Source organism: Carcharodon carcharias, chromosome 12, assembly GCF_017639515.1.
Source record: "Carcharodon carcharias isolate sCarCar2 chromosome 12, sCarCar2.pri, whole genome shotgun sequence".
In the NCBI taxonomy this organism is placed as follows: Eukaryota; Metazoa; Chordata; class Chondrichthyes; order Lamniformes; family Lamnidae; genus Carcharodon; species Carcharodon carcharias.
Window position 1 is genome coordinate 121,510,362 of NC_054478.1, and position 20,495 is coordinate 121,530,856.

The following is a 20,495-nucleotide window of genomic DNA, read 5'->3' on the forward strand; positions in this document are numbered from 1 at the left end:
GAGTCTAAGGAAGACTGGGAAATTATGGCCAGTGCCTCTGCAATTTCCACTCTCACTTCCCTCAGCATCCTTGGATATATCTCATCTGGTACAGATGCCTTATCAACTTTAAGTTTTAAATATCTCCTCCTTATCAGTTTAAAACCCTTCTGAATGTCTGAATTACCTCCTTTCACCATGGCCTGGGTAGCATCATCTTCCTTGGTGAGGACAGATGGGAAGTATTAATTTAACACCTCGGCAATGCCCCCTGCCTCCATGTGTAAATCTCCTTTTTGGCCCCTAACAGCCGAAAGCCTTGTGGTATTCTTCACTAACAGGATGTTGCCATCAAGCCAAAAAAGATGTTCTGCCTACCACACAAATGAGTAATGTGGTATATGAATTTTAGTGTTGTGGTGATGCCAGATATGTAGGTTATATGTCTCGACGACTGGTGGATCATATCAAACAGCATGTCCTTTCAGCTGTTTGCAACAGGCAAAGTACTGACCGTACTCAACCAGCCCATGCTTGCAAAGCTCAGAACATAATGTCCAACATTAGATCCGATTCCACAATTGGACACTACTCGCTGAACAATCCCGAGTATGCTAAGAATTACACTAATAACCAATTTAAGATTATCAGTCGGGCTCAAGATGTGGCTTACTTACGCATGCTAGAAGCTAGCAGGGCCCTGTCCTCTGCAAACAGAATATGTCCAGGTCATTGCACCTTTCTCAATTAAACAAAAGCATGGGGAACAATGGTTCCTTTGTACATCAGAGTTGACTTGCTTTTTTTGAATTGAAACAAAAGTCTGGAGGAATAATTGTTCCCTGGTGCATTCTCCATGGCAACATCCCGATCCATCAGACTCCACATGCCAACTAATCAGCACCCTTTTCTCATGCAGTATAAATTGTTATTCCCTTGAAACTTGGTATTGTTGCATCTGTCTTGATGAGTGCAAGTCAAATAGCTTTGTCTCTTTCCCGGCAATACTCAAGTTGTCAATGGGATTAGGTAGGTAGGTCAGGTGTTTCTCAGGTGTCGGTGCAGACTTGATGGGCCGTAGGGCCTCTTCTGCATTCTGTGATTCTATCCTCCCAAGCGACTATTAATAAAAACAGTTCAACATAGAACGTACTTCCTCCTTGAACAAAATGAGGAAGATCTTTTTTATGCAGCAAGTATGAAGTGTTGGGTGTTGGTTGCAGATTGGTATGTCTTAAAGTCTCTGTATTCTTCTGTAGGTTAACTGTAAGTCTTTATTAACTACCAGAACTATTTACATGTGTACAGCAAAGGGTACAAGCTGGCAGCTGTCTCCATGCTTGCGTCTATTCACATCTCTGCCCAACACCACACTGACCCCTGGGTCTGGGTCATCTTACATCACTGTGTGGGTGGTACTATACTCGAACACATTACCCTTATACTACAATAATGACTTGGAACTTGCTGCTCAAGAAGGTGGTGGAAGTGGAAACAATTAATGATTTCAAAAGGAAATTGGATGAGCACTTGAAGGAAATAAACTTGCAAGGCTACAGGGATTGAGCATTTGAGTGAGACATTTGAGATTGCACCACGGGGAGCCAGCGTGGACTTGGGCTGAATGGATAAGAATGCCATAAATGACTCCATGACTCGTTTGGAATAAGATTTGGGCAATTTAACCTGCAGTTAAGTAAGAAACGTTCATTGTCTGTCCCAACCTTTGGAGCCCATATTTTGGAATTCAAAAGTGCCAGCCTATTAAGACTCCAAAGATTCAGGCATATTTATTGCTAAGGATGGACAAGTGGTCATACTCAGTTTATCCTGTGGCACTGTAATTTTACAGGTGCAACAGATTTAAAATGTACTGAAATTAAGCTTTTGAAGCTGCAGAGTTTCAAGATTTTAATGTGCTGATCCTTGTGAACATAATATTGAAGATTAAGGAAAATGTATAATTCATAAACGTAGCTTATTTATTTATTCCAGGTCGTTCTGCCATGGAATTGTCGTACTTTCCCTCTGAGCGATGAAGAGGTAAAATGCTTAACTCACCCGGAGGTGGTTGTATTTGATAAAAGTGGGTTTCGGCCACTCACAAGGTCATACTTGGCACTCAGTGGGAACAGCCCAGCAGCTCCAAACCAGTCACCCCCCTGCACTGGGACTTCAGAGCGAGTGCCATTTACTGGACAGATAATTGCTGAAGAAACAGAATGTAAACTCCCACTCCGGGGACAGAACAGTGTAAAGAAATAATGCCAATAAACCTGAGGTTTATTTAGCAAACAGAGAAAATTATTGGATGATCATAAGGTAACTTTTGCAGTAATTTTTATTTTATTACTTTTGAATGTAACTACCCATCTTCTCAGCAATGTTAAGCGAACCTTTTGTATTGTTTCTGTTGCTGATTTCTTCCCTCCCCTTCAAAAGGTGCAGACTCAAGGATGGGTGTGACCGCTAGTTCTTCATCCATCATCTGAGACAATGTTCTAGGTTCTTTACTGGCGTGGACTGTCTCAACTGTGTTGGATCTTGCCTTCAACTAACGTCCTAGGGGCATTTTCAGGAGTGGATAGCACTCGGAAGCCCTGGCTGATTTCATGGGTTTTCACTTAATTTAGGGCACAGAACTAATTGTAATCCCGATTGCAGATATTAGATCAGGAGTTGAACTTGGATGCTGCCAGTTGTAATCCTCAAATCCATGTTGTCCTCCTGCAGTAAATGTTTTTGAGATACACAATTTATACATTGCAATTTTTTCAGTAACACAACTTAAATTTCAGGTGCAGGGTGGGGGAAGGTCACAGACATGAAACATTAACTCTGTTTCTCTCTCCAGTTGCTGCCTGACCTGCTGAGTATTTCCAGCATTTTCTGTTTTCATTTCAGTTAAGGTTGTTTTGATTCCATTGAGGTTTCTTCTCCAGTCCTGCCAAAAATTTCCAAGCAGTAGATTACAGTCAATTTTAAAACAAATTATCTACATCAAGAGCAGCCACAGAATGTCAATTCCAAGACCTGACTGGATTATTCCAACTCTGATATCTCCTTTAAAAAGTATCTGTATGAGCACTTGGCACGTGATAACATTCAAGGCTATAGGCCAAGTGCTGGTAAATGGGATTAGGTAGGTAGGTCAGGTGTTTCTCACATGTCGGGTGCAGACTCGATAGGCCGAAGGGCCTCTTCTGCACTGTGATTCCTGACTCCCTTTGGATGTAAGTGTGGGAAATCTTCTATAGGGAGCTCTCAGTTTGCATTGTGTTGAAAGACTGGAATGCAGTCAGGTTTTTGGGGCTGAAGTGCGGTGGTTGGGGTACATTTCTCTGTAAAAAGCACTTTGACATGACTGATGGTTGTGAAAGGCGCAAGCATGACCCCAATTTTCCAGTTGCTTACCATTTTAGTTCTCAGCCCTGCTCTGTCTTCAGCCTCCATACTGCCCCAATGGAGCTTCAAGTTAGCTCAAGGACTTAAAGCAGAGGAGAAATATGGTAGAGATGTACAAGACAATGACAGGGAAGAGAAAAGCAGTTGCCATTAGCTGATGGCACAAAGCAAGAGTCAAGGTTTTGGGCAAGAGATGTAGAGTATGTGAAGAAGTAATTTTTTATACAGCAGATGATAATGACCTGGAACTCGCTGCCCATGAGGGTGGTGGAGACTATCACTGATTTCAAAAGGAAATTGGATGGGCACGTGGGAAATAACTTGCAAGGTTAAGGGGGTGGAGCAGGGGAATGAGGCTGACTGCATTGCTGTACAGAGTTGGCATGGACTCAATGGTCTGTATGGCCACCTCCTGTACCATAATGACTATAACAGCACCTCATAGGCTTCCAAGTTCTCAATTGTTTTCAACAATTTCAGATCAAAACCACTGTCCCATTTTTTTGTGGAAGACAGCTATTTGGGATGATTCTGCTTTCCCCATTTACACATCCCCTAGACTCATCTTTTCTTGTCCCATTACCATTTCCCTTTGCCTCTTAGCATCATATCTTTTATTCTTTCTCTTCCTGCAACATTTCCCTGCCTCTGTATTTGCTTTAAAACTTTTGTCTTTCTTCCAGTTCTGACAAAAGATCATTGATCTAAAACGTTAACACTTTTTCATCTCCACAGATGCTGCCTGATCATTTCCAGCATTCACAAATATTTTGATTTTATATTGAAGAACAAAATTGCTTCAGATTACCACCTTTACTCTCTCCTGTGAACTGTTCATTTGAAAATTTCGTACTGCATGCCGTTGCTGAAAGATGTACTGTGGCATGTTAAGATTTCATTTTGTTGGCAAATAAGCTTCAGGATTTCCTACCTTTGGTGTTATGTCTGAATAATACATGCAACTGGAGAATTGTTTGAACTATATGCAATTGGGAAAGGACTATTTAGTGTATTTGGGCAATGCATTTTGTTATTAAATAAGGATTGCAGAAAACAAGAACATGGTCCAAATGACAAAAAGGATTCTCATGCTACTTTGAGTTTGTGGTTAGTATTTGTTAGTTACTCAGACAGACCATTTGGTGGAGTGACGTAGCAGATGCCAAACCTAATGAAATGGTGTCTGCTGTTGATGAGACGAGCATAAATGTCTCCCCTTCCATTGTGTTGATTATCCCCTAATAGAATTGGATCCTACTGAGATGCAATTCCAAGGACACTGCCAGCCTTCCAACACCTAGCCATTCTTCATACATTAGCTGCCTATACAGTGAGTTAAGGTAGGCTAGTCTGCTGTAAAATGCATCATAGCTGAGCTTGATTCTGTCCTCAGCAGCACACCCTGTACACACACCTCTGCTTTCTCAGCAGAGGCTGATTATTTTCTTCCTGAGCCCAGGATTTTTGAGGTCATTACATCAGTTTTCCATTTGGAATAATTTGAAATTAATTTGATTCAAATAGAAAAAAAACAATGAAGAAAATTGTCTTAAGTTTCTGGATAACGTTTGTTTCCTATTTTCGGTTTTGATCAGAGTTTACATTGCTAATCCCTTTTATTTCCTATCTATCTTCTTGCAGCCAAGGATTAAATTGAAGCCATTATCTTCAAGAAATCACCCTATGGTCGTGAAAGACACCTGCAATCTTGTAAGCTTTTGGGCTGATTTTTTACCTATTAAAAAATCATTCAAACTCAGCAAAAGTTCGGAGGTCATGCAAAGAGCTGCAGTGTTGGATGTCTTCATTGAGGGGAATGAATGTGGATTATTATTATTAACAGGTTCAAGCCTGAAGTAGTCATGTAGCCTCAATGAGAACAGCAGTATTCAACATGTTAGCTTGTAATCTACTGGACATTCTGCATCCTAAGATCGTTCGACCAGCAGCTGGATCTGAGGTCATAATGATTAGATCAAGAGAAAATTTGTGTTCGGGAATTGTTCCAAAACTGTTTTTTGTTTTCTTTTCACACCCTGTTGCCTTCTGTTTACTTTTTAAAAAGTAAAGTTATTTTAGTTACTAAAAAGATGTTATTGTTCTCTCTTGTGCACCAATGATAATGCATGAATAGGATGGGAATAGAGGGATACGGACCCCGATGTTTTAGTTGACGGGCAATATGATTGGCGCAGGCTTGGAGGGCCAAAGGGCCTGTTCCTGTGCTGTACTTTTCTTTGTTCTTTGATAAGGTCTGAACAGCTGTGCTGCAGATTTAAAGGAGAAAATGCATACGGACTAGCACCTGAAAGAGAAGGCAAACCAATGTTTGAGGGTGGACTAGGTCACCAGGTGAAACCTTCAGAGCTGCTATGTATTTCCAACATTTCTTATGTTCTTTTTGCATGTTGGCCAATTAACCCCTTCTTAATTTTGTTACTGTTAAAAGTTCTCAATTTTAACAAGCTGCAGCTTGTGAAGCAAGGAAAATGTTTCTTCTGTCACTTTGATATTGTCCAATGTTACATTATTACATAATGTTAAACACCATAAATAAGCCTTCTCTGGGTGGGATTCACAAGGCCCTGGTTCTCAGTGGTTATTTGCATTATCTTCATCTGACAGTACCTCATTTTGTTTATTTTTTTTAATTCATTCACAGGATGTGGGCTTCGCAGGCTGGGCCAGCATTTATTGCCTATCCCTAGTTGTGGGAGCTACCTTCTTGAACTGCTGCAGTCCATGCGGCGTAGGTACCCACAGTGCTGTTAGGAAGGGAGTTCCAGGATTTTGACCCAGTGACAATGAAGGGACTCAATATATTTCCAAGTCAGGATGGTGAGTGACTTGGGAACTTCCAGGTGGTGGTATTCCCATCCATCTGCTGCCCTTGTCCTTCTAGATGGTAGTAGTCTTGGGTTTGGAAGGTGCTGTCGAAGGAGCCTTGGTGAATTTCTGCAGTGCATCTTGCAGATGGTACACACTGCTGCTACTGTGCGTCGGTGGTGGAGGAAGTGAATGTTTGTGGATGTGGTGCCAATCAAGCAGACTGCTTTGTCCTGGACAGTGTCAACCTTCTTGAGCGTTGTGGGAGCTGCACGCATCCAGGCAAGTGGGGAATATTCCATCACGCTCCTGACTTGTGCCTTGTAGATGGTGGACAGGCTTTGGGGAGTCAGGTGGTGAGTTACTTGTTGCAGGATTCCTAGCCTCTGACCTGTTCTTGTAGCCACAGTATTTATATGGCTAGTTCAGTTCAGTTTCTGGTCAGTGGTTAACCCCAGGATGTTGACAGTGGGGGATTCAGTGATGCTAATGCCATTGAACATCAAGGGGCGATGACTGGATTCTCTCTTGTTGGAGATGGTCATTCGGTGCACACAAGTGTCAGGCAATGTTACTTCTCACTTGTCAGCCCAAGACGGATATTGTTCAGGTCTTACTGCATTTGGACCTGGACTGTTTCATTACCTGAGGAGTTACAAATGGTACTGAACATCGTGCAATCATCAGTGAACATCTCCGCTTCTGACCTTATAATAGAAGGAAGGTCATTGATGACGATGCTTGGGCCGAGGACGCTACCCTGGGGATCTCCTGCAGTGATGTCCTGGAGCTGAGATGACCTCCAACAACCACAACCATCTTCCTTTGCGCAACTTATGACTCCAACCAGTGGAGAGTTTTCCCCGATTCTGTGATTGACTCCAATTTTGCTAGGGTTCCTTGATGCCACACTATCAAATGCAGCCTTGATGTCAAGGGCAGTCACTCTCGCCTCACCTTGGGAGTTCAGTTCTTTTGTCCATGTTTGAACCAAGGCTGTACTGAAGTCAGGAGCTGAGTGCCCCTGGCAGAACCCAAACTGGGCGTCAGTGAGCAGGTTATTGCTAAGCAAGTGCTGCTCGATTGCACTGTCGACCCTTTCCATTACTTTACTGATGATGGAGAGTAGGCAGATGGGGCAGTAATTGGCTGGGTTGGATTTGTCTTGCTTTTTGTGTACAGGACATACCAGGGCAATTTTCCACATAGCTGGGTAGATGCCAGTGTTGTAGCTGTATTGGAACAGCTTGGCTAGGGGGGGTGGCAAGTTCTGGAGCAGAAGTCTTCAGTACTATTGCCAGGACCCATAGCTTTTGCAGCTTCCAGTGCCTTCAACCGTATCTCAATATCACGTGGAGTGAATCAAATTGGCTGAAGACGCATCTGTGCTGTTGGGGACCTCCGGAGGAGGCTGAGATGGCTCATCCACTTGGCACTTCTGGCTGAAGATTGTAGCAAATGCTTCTGCCTTATCTTTTGCATTGATGTGCTGGGCTCCTTTCTGGAGCCGCCTCCTCCAGTGAGTTTTTAATTGTCCACCACCATTCATGACTGGATGTGGAAAGACAGCAGAGCTTAGATCTGATCCATTGGTTGTGGGATCGCTTAGCTCTGTTTATCACTTGTTGCTTATGCTGTTTAGCATGCAAGTAGTCCTGTGTTGCAGCTCCACCAGGTTGACACCTCATTTTTAGATATGCCTGGTGCTGCTCCTGGCATACCCTTCTGCACCCTACATTGGACCAGGGTTGTTTCCCCTGGTTTGCTGGTAATGGTAGAGTGGGGGATGGCCCACAGCGCCTCATGGATGCCCAGGCTTGAGTTGCTGGATCTGTTCGAAAACTCTCTCTTAGCACAGTGATTGTGCATTGGAGAAATGAAGCAGCTATTCTTATCCCATTGCTGCTCTAAATGTGTTTTCTACTGTTAGCCACTGTTGTCAAAGCTTCTCATCTCTCACTCATCAGGACATTTCACAAGATTACAAATCCAAGAGAGACAACAGATGAATTACTGCCACTACATCAGTGCTTGTAGCATACCACCCTTATTCACCACACTTTGTTGTTCTTAGTACTAGAGAAGGCAGTGTTACCATATTAGATAGTCTGTTCCTATCTCCTTAGGCAGCACCTAAACCCAAGACTACCACCACCTAAACAGACAAGGGCTGCAGACACATGGGAACACCACTACATGGAGGTTCCCCTCCATGCCACTCACCATCCTGACTTGGAAATATATCACCGCTCCTCCTCTGTTGCTGGGTCAAAATCCTGGAACTCCCTCCCTAACAGCACTGTGGATGTTCTGACCACATGGACTGCAGTGGTTTAAGGCAGATCACCACCATCTTAAGGCCAATTAGGGATGAGCAATAAAGCCAGCATTTTTTAAAAACGTTTAAAAATCAAACACTATCTTCTTTAAGCATCTTAGTCTTTTCTACATCTATATGCTGATGCCCACCCCATGCAATTTAGTTTAAATCCTCCCTAACCAGAGTAGTGAACCTGCCGTTGCAGACATTTTGTCCCCTTTGAATAAGTGCCTCCTGCCCCAGAACTACTGATTCTAATGCCCCAAGAATCTCAAACTCTCCTGATTGCACCATGCCTCAAACCACACATTGATCCTCTTTACCTATTATATATTCTTACTCCTGCCAGCATGTGGCAGTGTCCTTCATTCCAGAAAATCTGACCATAGAACTTCAAAAATTGCCCTCCAAGTTGTTGGTACCAGTACAACACCATTTGGCTCATTGCCCTTCCCCAATTCTCTGTACCCTCTGTTATATCTAGTTCTCGCTAGAAATTAAAAATACTTTGCAGATGTCTCAAAACTGGACATCGGGGTAGCACTTCCATATTGAATTTGTACCGGAAGACTCAGTTTAACTTACAGAACAGAGTTGGAACATCCATTAATGGTGTTATTGTGGGTTAAATCTGATGACAAATTAAAGGAGCAAATCTATCCTCCTGCAATCCCAATTTTAATTGCTTGACCCTTGGTGACTGTTCCTTCAATTAACTCCCATTCTCTGTAATATCCTCTCTACGCCTATCTCACTTTGCTCTTAAAAGACACCCCTTAAAATCTACCTCTGAGCAAGCATTTGGTCATGTGCTCTTATCTCCTTGTGATTCAATGTCATACTTTGTTTTATAATGCTCCTGTGAATTGCCTTTGGATGTTTCATTAAATATAAATTGTTGAAACATGAAACTGCAATTGTTCCTAAGGAGAAAAATATTTTCCCTAATTTCTAGCACTAACTCATTCAAAGTGGAACAAACTTACTGAAGACTAATGAATTCATAATCAGTTCATATAAAATAAAAACAAAATGCTGGAAATACTCAGCATAGTGGAGAGAGAAACAGAGTTAAGTTTTCAGATTGATGACCTTTGTTCAGAACCAAAATGTTAGCTGTTTCTCTCACCACAGATACTTCTGGACCTGCTGAGGATTTCCAGAATCTCTTTTATCTGTTCGTATACTTCACACACAAATGCTTCTACATTGTAATCTTTTACATAGAGGTACCTTTATTCAAACCAGAAAGGGTATCAAGAGTGAGCAGTGTTTCAACCATAGAAAGTTAAGCATTTGCAGAGTACTCTGCTCACAATGATCTGAACTTTTACACTGAGTTTGTTGCAATTGTTAGTTTAGTACGACAGTGTTGTAAGTTCATATCCACACCACCAGCAGCAGTAGAGCTTCCTTAAGAGTTATCCTGTTGGCATTTCACCTGTCCAGGCAGCGCTTCTGAATAGCTTCCACACAAACATTTCGGAGTAGGTTTATCACAGATCTGGGGTCATCACTCTTCATGACTGCACTGCCAGATACGATCATGTTTGCTCCAGCCTGAAAGAATTTCAGTTTTAATATCATTCACAAAGCCAATTTTTGTGAAGCTCTCTGCTTCCTATTAAATCTGCATTCTGCACTTCGTTGAACACTGAGAAAAATCACACTGACTATAAAGTATCTAGAGCAGGGCTGGCTTCCCAAACTGTGGGGTCGTGATCTCTAGTGGAGTCACGAGATGAGAAATAGCTTTAAATAGCCATGTCCCCCCACACCCCAACATGAGGACGGGGCCCAGCGAATGTATCTTGAAGGCCCAGTTTCTGCTCCAAAAAAGGCTGTGAGAAGGCAGGTATTTTCTTTTTAATAAGACTTTGCTCTCTCAAATCTCTTTCCCTCCCCACCCTTGCCCCAAACTCTTGCAGCTCTCACCTGACTCTCACTCTGGGATCGCAGTGGAAAAAAGTTTGGGTGGCACTGATGTAGGGTAATTTAATCAATATTGAAAGGTACTGTACTCTAGAAATGAGTTCTGCAGGACTTGGGTCAGTTCAACGTCATGGAAGAAACCCAGGTATGGGAGTGTGCCTTAAAACTAAAAAGACAGCTTGAATATAAAGTGAAAGTGTATGATTGTGAAAGGAAAATAAAAGGGCAAGGAGATCCAAAGACACTAGACAGAGGCTGGAAAATGCAAGAAATTCGGCAGCTGATTTGTGCCCAGCGAAGTCAGAAAAACAACACAACCATAATCTGTTTCAATGATGTTGGTTGAGGCATAAGCCTAGGTCAATGGACTAGAAGAACCCTCTGCCCTTCGCTGAATAGTGCCATGAAATCCTTTTACATGCAGCTGAGAGAGCAGAGGATTACTTTTCAGGATGGTTGTGATGTTAAGTTATTGGATTTTGTGACTTATACAAACCAACCTGTCTTGAATTGAAAGTATAAACATTTTGTATGTAAGGTAGAACCAGAGAGCGTAAAGAGAGAACACCAAGCTCAGTTTTGGAGAGAGCGCCTGATATTGCTAAATGAAAATTTCCAATTCTAGTTCTGTTCAGAGTTAGCTGATCTCAGCCAGGGAAGCAGTTCAGATACTACAAAATGTCCTGAGTGTTCCTAGGCTAGGGCAAAAAAAAATCACCCTGCTCCCAATTATTGATTCACAATGTTGGATCAGCATTGTCTGTAGTTCCTCCCTGCTGCTCCATCAAAGTCTGCTGACACTCCGAGCTAGAGTGCAGTATCAAACAGCTGCGAACACCCACAGAACTATATCATGGAAGATTAGCATCCTGAGCAGAGAATAAGAAAACAGGGGAGTCAATCTGGAATCCTACATCCATGACCACAAACTCAGCCTCTGTTCTAGACACTGAGAAAATGTCACAGAAGGCCAAGGGGATGGCACCGCAACCACAGCAGACTTGCAAAAAAAGTGATGGGTGGAATGAAGAAATTTCATTCTGTTGGAAGCATTTAAGCACCACAAATTCTGTGCTAGATTTCACTTTTGTTAGTGTAATACCTCTGCACATTTATGAATAGTGTCTGGTCCCACACCTCCATCAACTTCAATATCCAGAGAAGGAAACTGTGTTCTCAACCACTGGACCTAAAATAAAAGACAAACAAATTGCTTTCTGTTCCAATGCTCTTCCATAAATTGACAATCAGTTGAGGGAAATATTCTAGCGAACACGTCCCACAGTTAAATGGGAACAGACTCGTAACAGGTATGGCAAGATTCTATACCTACATTAGGATAGAAAGGAATGTAAAGATCTTGCAATTGATGAATTTAAACAGAACTCACCCAAAACAAGTAGAAACTAATCTAGAAAATGCTGGTAAAACTCAGCAGGTCTGGCAGTATCTGTGGAGAGAGAAAAACAGAATTAACGTTTCGAGTCCTCTTAACTCTGTTTCGCTCTCCACAGATGCTGTCAGACCTAAGTTTTTCCACATCTTCTGCTTTTGTTCCAGTTTTCCAGCACCCGCAGTATTTTGCTTTTATCTACAGAAACTAATCTATACTAGTAGGAACTATTACTTTGCATATGAAACCAATTCCTTCATTGATCAAAAACTGCAACAAGCCACAAAATACAAATAGTTTTAGGAAATACAATGGAAATTATACCTTTGGCATCATGTCACCCATGAATTTCTGACCTCCAAACCCAGGTTCCACAGTCATCACCAAGGCCATGTCGATCTGATTTGCCCATGGAGCTAAGTCTTCTACAGTTGTACCTGGTTTAATTGCCAGTCCCACCTGAAGAGGAAGAATACAACATAAAGCATTATTACTGATTGCCACTTGCAGCAGTCAAGTAAAGGAAAGCTCGTATTCTCACAGTGTGCTGCCTAGTTCTACAAGTTCTCTATTGGAAACTGAAAGAAACACCACCCACTTTGATCTTCTATTACATATAATGTTTGAATTCAGGAAGTTCCAAAATTAAAACTGTCCAAAGTTCTTTTTTTTTGCTCTAAGTGAAGTACAAAAATTAATACAGGTACAAACAAATGAAAGGCTTTCTGCTTTAAGGCATCCAGCACCTATCACCCCCAGGTGAGATACAGCATAGTTAAATGCAGAACAAAACTTAGTTCCAAACTGGAGGTAGTTTTGTGAGCCCAAGTCCATTAGAAAATTGGCTCAGATCAGCCATTTCAAACAGAATCCTTACAACTAGACTGTTACGGACGGACAGGACAGGGGGATTTAATTTAAACAGCCCTGATTCCTCCACTCACCACCCATTCGTAAGCAGAAAGGTGTTTTGATTTTGATTTCTCCCTGTATAACGGTAGCATATTTCCTAACCTAAAATATTTCCAGCCTAAAAAAAAACCATTTCACCACATTTCGCTGTTTTCTGCCTTTCAACCAATTTATTATTCAATTGGACACCAATGCCATGAGCCTCAATTTTGTTAACCAGCCTAAGTGGTATCTTGTCAAACGCTTCCTTAAAATCCATATGGACAATATCCACTGCATTCACTTCATCAAAAAATTCAATTATTGTGTACAAGTAATGGTTGATTTTGTCTAAAAGACAACACCAACTTTTGGCCAAAAATTGAAGTCAAACTCACTGCTACAAGCCTACTCATTCATAGAATCATAAAATAGCACCTCATGTTTGTACGTCAACACTTGATATCAAGGCTCCAACCTCATTAGTGCATACTGCGTTCCCACCAATCCTGCCCTCCAATATGGCAACGAAGGAACAGCAGATATACAGCCCAGTTCAAACTTAAAGAGCAGAATATTGTGCTCGTCAGGCGGGTACGCACACAACCCAAACGAGTGGAAAACGGCATGTGATGATGTCAGGTGAGCACGATGATGTCAGGTTATCTTGGTCAGCGGGCGCAGGTGGAGTTGGCAGCATGCTCACCGACAATTAACAGGCATATTAAGGCCATTAGAGTTCTAATCAAATGAAATTTTTCACTGCCTGTCCAACCTTACAGTTGGTAGGCAGGCAAAAAGGCCAAGTGGCCTTTGGATTTTTTGCAAAACCTCATCCACGGGTGGGATGAGGTTTCGATCAGTGAATTTTTAAAAATAAAAAATTTTCAAACTAATTTGTAAGAGTCAAATTCTTTATTTTTTTTATGTTCAAAAAGCTTCAGCTCCCCGAGGCAGCTCTGTGCCTTCAGAGCACTGGCACGTGAATGCATGAACTTCTGCACTCGCCCTCCTCCCACTCCCTTCACCTCCCCCACACAGGCAGATTCATGCTGGCTGGCTGTTAATTGGCCAGCCAGTGTGAAATGGCAGTCGTGGCCCGATTGGCAGCCACCCCTGCCAAACCCTACCTGACAACTGAAAAATCCTGGCCAAAGTCATTGAGATTAGAGCAGACAAATAATTGTGCAGCAACTAGAGAATTCACAATATCACAGAAGAGCATTAGAAATTGAAGGAAGCTCTCTGCACATTTACTCTTAGGCAGCTGCTAAAGCTGTGTAAACAGAGCAAAGGCTAGTATATGGTCAACAGTTGGGAAATGAAGTTGCAAATAAATGAAAATCACCAAAACGGATTCTCAGCTTCTTGCAGATCTATCCAAATTCACCCCAAAACAAGCAAGAAAACTAGGCATTGCAGATTTCAAAGCCAACTCTGGATGGTGTTGAGATTATAAATAGATATAATTTTGCACAGTGACTCAAGACCAAGATTTCACTGTGTCTCCCAGGAGAACTTATCGCATTTCACCAGTTTATAATCAAACATCAACAAAAGAATGGATACAGATAGGCCTATATTGGGAACATTAATCCTATGAATTTTGACATACCAGCTGGTCAAATGGTGAGCAAAGTAGGAGAGAAACCGCATCAGTGAAGACACTGGCCATGAAAAAAAAAATGAATTTGCATAAATTCACATAATGGCCTTTGTTTTTGATTAATTTAGTGTACACAAATTAATGTCCACCTCCATGGAGGCTTTTATAAATAAAAATTCAATAATAAAAATACTTTTTGGCTCCTTTTGGGGTTGGCAGTCTCCGACCTGGCAACTCTGCAATTGCAAGATGATGAGTGAGAATGGATTTCAACCCCTTGAATACACTACTCGCGTAAAAGTCAACTCCCTATTTTTTTGGCTAAAAATTTAGCCTTAGAAACTCAACTTTTGCACAAGGATATACAGTAGATTGGTTAAGTACAATCCTTTTACAAATCCCTGTTGGCCATCCTTAATTAACTCAAACTTCTCTCAGTGCTTGCTGATTTCTTTCCAATTATTGCTTACAAAATCTTATCCACTGATTTTAAACTAACTGGCCTAAATTTGCTAGGACTCTCCTTCCAACCTTTTTGAATAAGGATGTCACATTTGCCACACTCAAATCCTCTGACACCATCTCCATATCTAGGGGTGATTGGAGGGTTAAGGCAAGCCCTTCTGCTATCTGTGGAGAGAAAGACAGAGTTAACGTTTTGAGTCCGTACAACTTCTTCAGATCTGAGGAAGAGCCATGTGGAATCTAAACGTTAACTCTCTCTCCACAGATGTTGTCAGACCTGCTGAGTTTTTCCAACATTTTTTGTTTTTGTTTCAGATTTCCAGCATCCGCAGTATTTTGCCTTTATCCTTCTGCTATCTCCTCTCTCATTTCTCTTAACATGGAATTTTTTGTGTACACGGATTTTAGCAAGGCATTTGACAAGGTCCCACATGACAGATTGGACAGGAAAGTAAAAGACATGGGATTCAGGGTAATGTGGCAAACTGGATAAAAGGTTGGCTTTGTAACAGGAAACAAAGGGTAATGGTCGATGGATGCCCTTGCAAATGGAAAGTTGTCTCAAGTGGTGTTCCACAGGGCTCGGTGTTGGGACCCTTGCTGTTTGTGTTATACATTGATATGGACGTGAACTTGGGCGGCACGATTGGGAAATCTGCAGATGACACAAAGATTGGCCGAGTAGTGGATAGTGTAGAGGATAGCCATAATCTCCAAAACAATATAGATGGGTTGGTGGATAAGGCGGTAAAGTGGCAGATGGATTTTAACATAGAGAAATGTGAGGTCATACATTTAGGGAGGTCAAACAGTTACAGGGATTACACAATAAATGGGAATATACTAAGAGGGGTAGATGAAGTGAGAGATCTTGGCGTACAAGTACACAGGCCCCTGAAGGCAGCAGTTCAAGTAGACAAGGTTGTAAAGAAGGCATATGGAATGCTCTCCTTCATTGGCAGAGGTATAGAATATAAAAGTAAGGATATAATATTGGAATTGTATAAAACACTGATGAGGCCACAACTGGAGTATTGTGTGCAGTTCTGGTCACCACATTACAGGAAGGATGTAACAGGTCTGGAGAGAGTGCAGAGGAGTTTTACAAGAATGTTGCCAGGGTTAGAAAAGTGTAGCTATGAGGAGAGATTGGATAGGTTGTGGTTATTTTCCTTAGAACAAAGAAGGCTGAGAGATGACTTGATTGAGGTGTACAAAATTATGAGGGGAATAGATAGAGTGGACAGGATAAAATTGTTTCCCTTGGTGGAGAATTCTAGAACCAGGGGACATAGGTTCAAGATAAGTGGCACAAGGTGTAGGGGGGACATGAGGAAGAACTTTTTTATGCAAAGGGTAGTGGGTGTCTGGAATGCACTGCCCAAGTTGGTGGTAGAGGCAGAAACTCTAAACTCTTTTAAAAAGTACCTGGATCTGCACCTTAAGTGCTAATAAGCTGCAGGGCTATGGGCCAGGTGCAGTAAGGTGGGATTAGAAAGGGCACCTGGGTGTCCTCGGGCTGGCATGGACAAGATGGGCCTCATGGCCTCTTCTGTGCTGTAACTTTTCTATGGTTCTATGGATGCAGGCCATCCTGATCAAGTGACTTATCTGCACTAAGGTTTTTCAGTACCTCCTCCCTCAATTTTCATCATATGCATTGCCTTGACTAACTTCACTTCTACCGATATTTTGTCAGATTTCTCTTCCTCAACACTGATACAAAGTGCTCATTATTCTAGCCTTGCCCTGCGCCACTAAGCATATATCACCCCCTTGTATTCCCTAACAGGACCCGCTCTTACTCCCTGCATTTAGGTCTGTGGGGCCTGGCCTTCGGAAGGATGTGGTCCAATTGGTCTTGACATTTTTTGAGTAATCTACCGACACAAGGGGATGCAAACTGAAGAACTTGTTTTTGCTTAGCTGGTACTTGGCTGTTTTTGCAAGACTCGAGGTGTGTGAGCGACAGACAAAGCTGTGGGACTGTCAATGAGGGTTGAGATATGCAATTTTGGCAAGCTTCGATGGTACAGCAATATTCAAAAGTGTTCATCCTTCATCTTAAAAGGTGTGCTGAAATGAGTGATTGAAAGAAATAAGATTCTGTTGGGTTAAAAGGAGGTCACAGAAGGTTGGCCACGAGCCAAAGACACACTGCTAGGAAACGGCAGGAGAGAATGCATAAGCAAGGCAAGAGTCAATGCAGAAGCCAATACAAGGAGATTTATTAATTCTTTTCCCTCCCAGAGTCTCCTAATATATTAATAATAAACCAATGCACTTTCAAAAACACACTTAAATTAACAGATTGTTACCACTCTTTGATTGACACAATTTGGTGCCATCTGCAAATTCAGAAATTGTTTTTGCTTCCAACTTCTCAATGGTTAGCATAAATAGTGAACAGCAGCACTCCCAACACTGATCCTTGTAGGACCCCACTTTCTGCCACTTTGAATCTTTTACTCAGTTTTCAGCCAGCTAGATATCCATTCTGCTACTTATTCCAACTCCCATGTGCTCTGATCTATTATGTGGCACTTCATCAAAGTCCTTTTGGAAATGTAGAAAAATTAAATCTACTGTTATTACCCTTGTTAATTCTCAAAGAATTCAATCAGGGTGTTAAAATAAGATTTTGCCTTTTGAAATTCACATTGCCTACTTCCTTATATTTTTGGTTTCTAGATGTTTTGCTATTTTCTCCTTTAGAAGGGATTCCATTATCTTGCCTCCCACCAAAATTAGGTCAACTCGTCTTTAGAGCATGTCCAGGGAACTATCCCCCTTCTTAAATATAGGTATAACGTTAGCTATCCACCAGTATTCTAACAGCACACATTTTCTAACGAATTATGTACAATAGTGTAAATAATTCCCTTCGCTCTTTCCTAGAGTCTTTTGAAATACACAGATGAAATCTGTGCGCACCAGGGGATGTATCTAATTTAATTACTTTCCTCTTTTTATGCAGTTATATTATTTCTAATCTCAATCTTCTGATGTTATGGCAGTGTGACAGGTGGCAGCATTACCACACCTTTGGTAAATACTGAAGCAATTAGTGTTTCTGCAATTTCACTATCACTACCTACTGCATCTCACAGTCCCCAGATTTCAATTTCAATTACTCTTTGCTTCTGGTTTTAAGCAGCAATATGTCACATATATGTGCCATTCTGAAAATGAAAATGCCAGGTATATTTCAACAGAAACTGAGTAAAATTAGAAAACAAATTCTTAATGTTCAGAGTTCACAGACTATCCAGGGCTTTGAGGAGTTAGAGAGCAACTGCAGGACCAGACCATCGAAATAGTTAAAAGACCAACGTGAAATCTGAGTTGCTCGCTTCTCCCAGTGACAGGCAGTTGAACTGAACCAAATTGTATTACGGATTCCAATAGTTAAGAATTGGCACAGAGAACATCCAACATGACTGGAAAAAATTGCAGGTGTGGCCTCATCTCAGGTTTTATTGGGATGGGGTAGTTCCAAGTACAGACCTAAAATTAACAGTAGTGCATGAATACACAGGGCCATCATTTTTATGCTGTAGTTAACCTCGCATTTCAATGGTATGCTGCCTCCCTGGTGCCATGGTCAAGAGTATCACCGAGTGGGTACATTACACATTACAACCAGCAGTCATGACCCATGTTGGAGCCAACGATATAGATAGAAAAAGTTTTGAGGTCCTTCAGGTAGAATTTCAGAGGCTAGGAAAAGGATTTTAAAAAAAGACCTCAAAGGATTACTCCCAGTGCCATCTGCCAGTGAGTACAGAAACTGGAAGATAGTGCAAATAAATGCATGGCTGGAGAAGTGCTGCAAGGGGGAGGGCTCCAGATTCTTGGGGCATTAAGGCCAGTTCTGGGGGAAAAGAACATCTGTACAAGATGGAACAGCATTTTTTCGAGGAACAATTTTCTTGTTGTTAATGAGTCGTGAGGGCAGTGCAAACTAATTTGGTAAGGGGGAGGGAACTGGAAAATAGCAGAGGTCAAAGATATAAGGCAGAACATTATGCTCAGGTGAGCATCCCAATGTCATCATGCAGTCTCGCGATATTTTGTTCAGCAGGCACACGCCGGAGTCGGCTACACACCCGCCAACAATTAAAAGGCTTATTAAAGCCATTAAGAAGCTAATTAAATTCAAATTTATGCTGCCCGTCGAGCAAATAGGCCAAGCAGCCTTTACATTTACAGCCACGGGCGAAATGAGGTTTCCTAAAGCAAATAAACATCAAATAAAAGTTTTATTTTTGAATTAAAAACATGTCCCAGCTCATGCGACAAAGTCACATGAAGGGACATGTTTTATGACAATTTTATTTCCTTTATTTATTTCCTTTATTATTACTTTTAAACAGCGCTTCATCTCCGAGGCAGCACGCGTGTGTTAAGGTCGCGCTAGGCCCGCCCGCCCTCCTGCCCCTGCCCGCACAGGTAACGGTACGGAGCCAATCGTGGGCAGCAGTCGGCTCCCCGACCGCCCCTGCCCAGCACCAAAATCCTGCCCATAAACAGTAGCAAAATTAGAAATATCTCAAAAATTAGGATAGATTGAGGAAAATAGCAAAAATGAGCAAGGAAGTACTAAATTGTATGTACAATGTCCGCAATATAAATCTTCTTATTATGTCCACGGACAGTCTGTACATGGCCCAAAACAAAAACAAAAATACCTGGAAAAGCTCAGCAGGTCTGGCAGCATCTGCGGATAGGAGCACAGTTAACGTTTCGAGTCCGAATGACCCTTCAACAGAACTGGACTCGAAACGTTAACTGTGTTCCTATCTGCAGATGCTGCCAGACCTGCTGAGTTTTTCCAGGTATTTTTGGGATATAGGATCATATGGCTAAAGGAGTGATGCGAGAAGGATTACATTTCATGGAATACCAGCACCAGTACTGGTGGTATGGGCTGCACCTGATACAAGCTGGGAAAACGGTCCTTTCAGGTGGGATAAATATGGCGCTACGAAGGACTTTAATGGAGGGGAAGGTTCAATCAGAAACAATAGTTAAAATTATAGTTTAGAGACTGAAAAAAAAGGATAAGAGCAGAGTTTGGGTCACAAATACTCCATGTGAAAGCAATACGGTGTTGTTTAGTGTGATCAAGGGCAGAGATATGACATCCTGCCCTATTGCCACAATTTTCTGGACACATATTAAGGGAAAACAAGTTACAGGCATAGGATAGGCAATCTATGAATTTTTGTAATCAAATTTCCATGTCAGTGACTAGCACAGCACCATCAGCATAGAAGTACTGTACTTCTGTTTTTGCTTTCAGTCTGTTTCTATTGGAATTGCATTCCTTTTTATTCATATATTTTGCATACTGATGCATAAAATATAATAAAACTAAAGTTGATTAAATTGAAGGCAATTATTGACCAGGTTACAAGATTAGTTATGCAGTAGAAGACAGAAGAAGGATAATGAATATGTATTCAAATTGGAAAGAAGTGACAACTGGTCTCCCAAAATGATCTGCACTGGGACTTCAACTATTCACTTTATTAATGATTTAGTTAACACAAACAGAGAGCCATATATCCAAGTTTGCTGATTGCACAAAGATTGGTTGTGTAGTAAGAGGTGACAGCTTAAAATTACAGAGATATTGATAATTAAGTGAGTGGGTAAAAAGTGGCAGATGGATT

At 41.6% G+C, this 20,495-nt stretch overlaps 2 protein-coding genes across 11 annotated transcripts in view; one reads left to right on the forward strand and one right to left on the reverse strand.

Annotated features, from left to right (window-relative positions):
- LOC121284644 (KAT8 regulatory NSL complex subunit 1-like protein) overlaps window positions 1-20,495 on the forward strand; it is a 326,543-nt gene that overhangs the window by 304,802 nt on the left and 1,246 nt on the right. For 6 of the 8 annotated variants that reach the window (XM_041200188.1, XM_041200186.1, XM_041200189.1 and 3 more), the window contains 2 exons: window positions 1,975-2,301; window positions 5,026-5,473. In XM_041200188.1, coding sequence (XP_041056122.1) covers window positions 1,975-2,244 — 270 coding nt within the window. In that variant the 3' untranslated portion in view covers window positions 2,245-2,301; window positions 5,026-5,473. Of the gene's footprint in view, window positions 1-1,974; window positions 2,302-5,025; window positions 5,474-20,495 lie in introns of those variants that run through there. The other 2 variants (XM_041200182.1, XM_041200185.1) reach the window with 2 other exon arrangements.
- The window catches only part of rpe (ribulose-5-phosphate-3-epimerase), a 38,182-nt gene continuing 19,989 nt past the window's right edge, over window positions 2,303-20,495 (reverse strand). The window contains exons 4-7 of one of the 3 annotated variants that reach the window (XM_041200191.1): window positions 12,180-12,314; window positions 11,565-11,651; window positions 2,846-2,923; window positions 2,303-2,706 (exon numbers count right to left, since the gene is read on the reverse strand). In XM_041200191.1, the coding sequence (XP_041056125.1) occupies window positions 2,647-2,706; window positions 2,846-2,923; window positions 11,565-11,651; window positions 12,180-12,314 (360 nt within the window). In that variant the 3' untranslated portion in view covers window positions 2,303-2,646. Of the gene's footprint in view, window positions 2,924-9,745; window positions 10,091-11,564; window positions 11,652-12,179; window positions 12,315-20,495 lie in introns of those variants that run through there. The other 2 variants (XM_041200190.1, XM_041200192.1) reach the window with 2 other exon arrangements.